The sequence below is a fragment of the Triticum aestivum genome, chromosome 1A, assembly GCF_018294505.1.
Source record: "Triticum aestivum cultivar Chinese Spring chromosome 1A, IWGSC CS RefSeq v2.1, whole genome shotgun sequence".
Taxonomy (NCBI): domain Eukaryota; kingdom Viridiplantae; phylum Streptophyta; class Magnoliopsida; order Poales; family Poaceae; genus Triticum; species Triticum aestivum.
In genome coordinates this window covers 257,748,480-257,754,947 of record NC_057794.1, presented here as the reverse complement: position 1 = coordinate 257,754,947, position 6,468 = coordinate 257,748,480, and the positions used below count along the sequence as shown (strand labels likewise).

The 6,468-nt window shown below is 47.6% G+C and overlaps 1 protein-coding gene across 3 annotated transcripts; it reads right to left on the bottom strand.

The window, feature by feature from the left end:
* Positions 1–2,192: 2,192 nt before the first annotated feature.
* Positions 2,193–5,114, bottom strand: LOC123045034 (zinc finger protein CONSTANS-LIKE 4). 3 transcript variants are annotated; one of them, XM_044467955.1, is made up of 5 exons: positions 4,718–5,114; positions 3,176–3,943; positions 2,931–3,095; positions 2,718–2,843; positions 2,193–2,634 (listed from the first exon to the last, which is right to left on the bottom strand). In XM_044467955.1, the coding sequence occupies exons 1-5, from the start codon at positions 4,742–4,744 to the stop codon at positions 2,533–2,535; spliced, it is 1,188 nt and encodes a 395-aa protein (XP_044323890.1). In that variant the 5' UTR covers positions 4,745–5,114; the 3' UTR covers positions 2,193–2,532. The 3 variants fall into 3 exon arrangements, with proteins under 3 accessions (XP_044323890.1, XP_044323889.1, XP_044323883.1); XM_044467954.1 differs by lacking the exon at positions 4,718–5,114 and adding an exon at positions 4,177–4,382; XM_044467948.1 differs by lacking the exon at positions 4,718–5,114 and adding an exon at positions 4,031–4,379.
* Positions 5,115–6,468: the final 1,354 nt, after the last annotated feature.

The window sequence follows — 6,468 nt, the reverse complement described above, 5'->3', positions numbered from 1 at the left end:
TGTCGAAATCAGTGTAAAAACAAGGTTAAAAATGCCTATACCAGAAGGTTTGGGTGCCCGGGGTCCTGGACCCCTGCGTGCTCAAAGTAACCTGAGAAGAAGCAGTCGCCTTTGGATGGTGCGGGTGCTTGGGATCCTGGAACCCCAGGTCCCGGAGGGAGGGCTACCTCTCCGCATACTTTGGGTGTTGGTTCACCTCTTTGTAGTCTACTCAACCTAACCATTGCTCAAGCTGCTCCACCATCCTCCAAACCATAAACACTTGATATCTTCCATCCCTCCATCCAAACACTCTGATTCTTTGGGGATTGGAAGATGTTCACCCGATCTACATCTTCCACAAACCAATTTGTGTTTCCCCAATTAGTTCTTCGCCAACACTTGTGAGCTTGGGCTCCTAGGCGGCAGTGGTTCATCCGGAAGCTTCCTTGTATGCGATGTGCCTCGGAGACATGTGTAAAGGTGTAGTAGTCGCCTTCAAGACCAACCCCGAGTGATTCGAGGCTCATCCATTGGGGCGACTCGAGGAGAATAAGGTGGGCCACTTGCTGGCGTGCCAAAGCCTTGGTTCCAGCACCGCACCAACGGAGATTAGCACTTCCCCGAGGAGATGTGAACTTCGGGATAAAATTGGCGTCTCCGACTCACTTAAAGTAAATCTTTTCCGCGCTTTACTTTTCTTTGTAAGTTTGTGCGCTTGCTAATTAGTTCTTGCCTAGCTTACATTGCCTTGAGTTTCTTTGCCATATAGCTTGTGTTTATCTAGTTGCATATCTAGAGAACCTGATTTATATATATTTCCCTAAAATTGGTAAGTAAGATTAAAATTTGTAGTCTCTTATTCACTCCCTCTAACCGACCACATCGATCCTTTCAATGGCGCACGTAGTGATTTCTTTGATTGTGTACATGCTTTATCAAATGATCCTTGAGTAACAGCATTTTCATTGATTAGCACGTCTGTCTTGTTTGTGAGACTCGGTATGAAACTTCGATGATTTATTTAAAATGCTCTTCACTTGGAATTCATGTAAGAACACATATGAAAAATAGACTCCGTGGTATTGGTTGATGACCACTTTCCACGGGCCATTGTGTTGAACCTCAGAACCAATTATATGAGCATGTTGAGAACATGCGGTTGGACCAACCCAAGTTGGCACCTTGTGATAGCATTATTTTAGCTTGTACACATAGCTCTCGTGCAATGTGTATATATCCGAGTAAAGTGACATACTTTGGGTTTGCCCAACCCTAATCAGTAACTCACTAGTTATAAATATTTGCTTTCTTATTTGCCATGAAACATAACTCGAGGCATGGTAAATCAAAATGGACTTCGACTCTCTCTATAACGAGAGATACGTCTAAGCCCCTTGAGTGATTGGATCTAGAAACACATGGTCGTGCTACTTAAAGTAAATAGTTAACCTAATAAAGTGTTTCTATGCATGTGACCGAGAAAGTGTCGAGCTATCCAAAGAAGGACCACATTTGCCTACGCATGAGCTTGACAAATTATTGTGAGGAAAATGAGTTGCATATATGTGAAATTGTGAACTGCTCCCTCCGTTCCTAAATATTTGTCTTTCTAGAGATTTCAACAAGTGACAACATACGAAGCAAAATGAGTGAATCTACACTCTAAAATATGTCTATATGCATCTGTATGTGATAGCCTATTTAAAATCTCTAAAAAGACAAATATTTAGAAACGGAGGGAGTAGACACTAAGTCCTAATGGGTCTCTAATTCAAAAGCGCATTATGGGATGTCGATATAAGGGGAGGGGCGGACGTTTTAAGGTTAACCGGTTTGGAAAATCTGAAAACCTATTGTTACTTCACGCCATGTCCAAGGTTGCCCATTCCAATCTAGTGATCTGATGGGTCGTGTCGGCGATGGGAGAGACCTTGAGCCTCGGGAGACAAAAAAATCACCCCTCTTTGAATTGTGGACACACTCGATGAGCTGCGGCTGCAGCTGCAACGCATAAACGAATTATTCGAGGGGTCCGCAAGGGGAGAAAGTAGTATGACTACAGTTGCACCGACACACTACACCGATTCTGCTTCTGCAATTGTCATTTTAGTGGTAAATCTTATAATGTATTGTAGCAACAATTCATTATTTCGTAAAAAAAAATAAATTTGCGCCGGTATAGTCTACCTGTATCCCTACAATTCTCAGAGTTCAGTTGAATTGGAAAAGAGCAAGACCAGATACAATGATACATGATCCCTGAAGCTGTGTTTTCTATTAAAAAAAAAACAAGTACACAACTCCTCCGCAAACTCTAAAACCTCACATTCACCTGCAAGAATTAGCTGCAACAAGCGAAAAGCAGATTTCGACTGACACAACAGACCGGCCGACCCTACATGGTAAGTAAATTCAACTCGCCGCTTCAGGAGCTACAAAATTATTCCACGGGACCAAAATCAAGTTAAACAGGCTGTTAAAAATCTGCACGTGTAAAATAGGTTGGGGAAAAATGGAATTAGCGGGGGCTCGTGTTCGTCGTGAGTTAGATTATATCCACGACTCCACCGTGTGGTTGTACATGTAGGAGCTCATCCCGCTGATGTGCGCCAGCGCGTCGGGGTCGAGCATGTCCTCCGCCTTCACGCCCGGCTGAAATGGAAAAAACTCGTTAGCGACGACATGCTCGTCGGATCAGAGCCGGAGCTGGCGATTGATGAATTATCCAGACTTACCATCTGCTCGTACTCCTCGTGGTTCTGTGATCCCATCGCCGTGGACGCTTCGCAGTACTCGTCGTTCTTGGCGAACCTCCCGCGGACGCGCGGCCTGCTGTCCGCCAAGGTTTTCCTGCACGCGTACTGCAGTTTTCCGATCGGATATGTCAGCGGCGTCGAGGACCATGCATGGATCGTTTAAAGGTGATTGATTCTGGTTTGGTGGGTCACCTTGATCTTCTTGCTGAAGTTCCGCTCGTTCCTCTTCTTGATGTACCGGTGGATCTTCTCCTTCCTCTCCTCCACGGAGAGGCGGGCGGCCTTGAAGCTCGTGTCCTCCAGGCTCGAGGTCTCTCCCGCCGCCGGCAGCCGCCCGGGGCTCCCGCTGCCTCCCATCTATACCACCGCGAAACGATCGGTCATGCTCTGTCCTACTACGGATTGAGATTCTTGGCGAATTCGTTCGGGGTTTCTACCTGCATCTCTGCGGCGGTAGGGAACGCCATCTGCCCCGCGGAGTCGGCGTCCACCAGCGCGCCGCCCTCCATCATCCTCTGGTACTCGCCCATCTCCTCCATCCCCAGCATCATCGACATCACGGTGCCCGTGCAACCGCCGCCGCCGCCGAAGAAACCTCCCTGGGTCGCGTAACACCCCTGCGTCGCCGCGTCGGCGGCGCCGGGGAGCATCGCGCCAGGCTGCTGCTGGCACAGGGTCTCCTCCAGCCCCATGAACCCTCCGGCCAGCGCCGCCGCGAAGCACTCGTCGGTGTATCCCGAGGTGAGCTGCATGAGGTCGGACGCCGTGCTGCTCATTTGCGTCTGCAGCGCCGGGTGGTGCTCTGCCGCGGTCACCACCGGGAGCACCATCTGGCCAAACTGTTGCTGCTCCGTCTGGGTCTCGTCCGTGCCCGCCGCCGCCGCCGCAAACGCGTAGTCTATTGGGAGGAGGAGCTCGGCGTCGGGGCCAGGCGGCTGGTCTTCCTCGAGGAGTGCCGAGAGTGTGGAGTCGAGGGACGGCAAGGGGGAGAAGGTGGCCGTGGTCGTGGCCGCGGCCGCGCCCGACGACATGTTGTCGCCATGGCTGCAGAGAGGAGGCGTGGTGGTGGACGACGACGAGGCGTCCTCCGATGAGGCAGCGAACACGTCGGACGCCGCGTTCACCGCACCGAAGAGATCGCCGCCGCCGCTGCCATCGTCGCAGAAGTCGAGGATGTGCGCGGCTATGGGGCTCGAGATGCCCTCCTGCAAGAAACCAACAAATTCGTCAGCGCCCCCTGTTTCATGCCTCAACTCCGATCAACAGGAGAGACCAGGTACGCATGTACACGCCTGTAGAATGCAAATGCTACTGTTAGCCACCATGATTCTTGATTCAGAAAGAAAGACAAAATACATCCTACAATCTACATGATCAAGCACATTTCGTCTACGATCCTTATATAATCTGTTTTGGGCGAGGGAATCAAATGCCGTACTGTTGTATCTGCATTTGCACAGCTCAATTCTGCATCCATGAGGACGGAATTGGAACGGATAGAACAGTGGAAGGATAGGTCCGTATGCCGTATGCCGGGGAATGTTACTGTTAAGGATGAGGGAATTTAAGCCAGGCCAAGCAGAGGCGGTCCTGATCAGAATTCTCCGCGGCGCACGCAATGCGGACGTAAAGGTTAACGAGATCACGAAGCAAAAACTATCAAGTCGAGGCATCGATTCCCTCTGTACTGCAACGGGGCCGGGGTCCAAAAGCCGAAAGATTTCCTCCTCTTCTGGATCCCGTGCCTGCTTTTGGCTTTGGTGTGATAGATAGACACCTAAACAATTATTGCACCGTCCACATAACTGTTTGTCTAGCAAAGATCATTCGCCAATGGCCATTTGAACGGAATCCTCATCAACAGCATGCATGGGCAAGATGGCAAAAGGAGGCGGATCATCATCAAAACATGCAGTAAAAAAGCAAGCGATTTCCGAGAACCGAGCGTAGATTATATCATGGTCAGGAGATTTACTCACGGTGAAGGACTGATCGTCGTCGAGCATGGCGTGCACCGTCGATTGGAAACCCCGGCCGGCGGCGAGCACTCCAATGTTTTGCTTCGATCTTTTCTGGATGAAACCGCAGAGGGGGTGGAAGAGGAAGAGGAAGAGATGAGAAGCTTGTAGACCATGCAAATGGCAACGGCTTCTATTTATAAGGCCAGGAACAGGAAGATCAGGAACTAGGAGTCTGGGCTAATTATAGGCCATGAGATACGGGCACTTTTTGTAACAAGATGTGGATTTTCAACAGGAGATTAGGACAATTAGGCGGCCCCGGTTACTTAATTAGGACAAGGAGCGCGCACATGTACCGCGGTCAAAGACCAACATGCCCTCAGTTAAAACTGAAACGGGCAAGCCTTGGGGAAGGAATGTCCAAGATAGCTGCTATTTTTGTGCAGGTTATGAGCTGTATTTTGGCGCTAAACGAACCGCCTTGTCTATCCAAGATTAGTTTTTTCTCCTGACTCCTAGCTCGGTTTTGACCGAGAAACGATGCCTACACAAAATGATGCGAGGAAAACGGGAGATTCTATCTTGATTCCAACGCACTCATGCATAGGCCCGATCTTTTCTTGAGAGAGAGAGAGAGAATTCTTGATTAAGATGTATGTACCGCCATGACTCGCATCGTGCATGCTAGCTAGCGATCCATATGTACTCCCTCCGTTCCTAAATACTTGTCTTTCTAGACATTTCAACAAGGGACTACATACGGAGCAAAATGAGTGAATCTATACTCTAAAATATGTCTACATACATTCGTATGTAGTAGTCATTTAAAATGTCCAAAAAGACAAATATTTAGAAACGGAGGGAGTATTTGGCAACAATTTTGGCGATCTTGGCTCGTGAAGGCTTTTAGGGCATGCAATCGATCCGGTGCAGTAAGAATTAATGTTATTTTTTACTACTCGTTTTGCGTCTAGTTGTTTTTTCACCGCACTGATTATTTTTCCATGGTATTTATCAGATCTAAGATGCCCCTCGGATGTCTTCTTTTTTAGAAAACAAATAATGGAAATTATATTTTTACCAAATTGGTCCTCCCGCTTCGGTGACTGACTAACTTCAGAAAACGTAAGGACATTCTTGCTTTACCAGGAGCACCTTGGTTGGTCACATACCTAAAGACTCCAAAGGCCCAAGCTATAATGACATTAGCATAGACGCTGGTACTAGAGTTTTCCTAGGGAACTGGATGCCACACGTCACGGAAAGTAGAGAACTATGTGCAAAAGACACGTACGTACATATATACACAGAAAGAATCGCAGCTCTCTCTTTTCCCTTCCCTGCTGGTGTGGTGTATGTATCAATCGTACTCTTATGTGGAAGTAAGGACAAATTTTTCTAAACAAAGGGGGCTTTTATTAGCTTAAAATATAGCATCATATTGAGCGACACCCGGTCTCTGCATAATTAAGATGCACACAACCATTAAGAACAAATTTGGTAAAAATAAATAAACAAAATGACATATTGACAATAGTAGAATCCTACGAGACTGAAACTATGCCTATGTTGAAGAAGAAGGTACACCGATTCAGAGATTATGTTGCCATCCATGTTAGATAAAAACCTCACTGGTCACTCCAACCACATACACACAACCTTGAAGAATGGTTGATACTTCGTTCGATGTAACATATATACCACATACGAAGCCAGTGCGTACAATGAAAAATAACCGGCAAAAGAGAAGGACTTTTACCATTGAAAAC

Coding starts and splice junctions, on each gene's coding strand:
- LOC123045034 (XM_044467948.1), bottom strand. CDS start 4,096: ATGTATTTTGTCTTTCTTTCTGAATCAAGAATCATGGTGGCTAACAGT. Junction 3,944..4,030: donor GTAGCATTTGCATTCTACAG/GCGTGTACATGC, acceptor GGTTTCTTGCAG/GAGGGCATCTCGAGCCCCAT. Junction 2,844..2,930: donor ACTTCAGCAAGAAGATCAAG/GTGACCCACCAA, acceptor GGAAAACTGCAG/TACGCGTGCAGGAAAACCTT.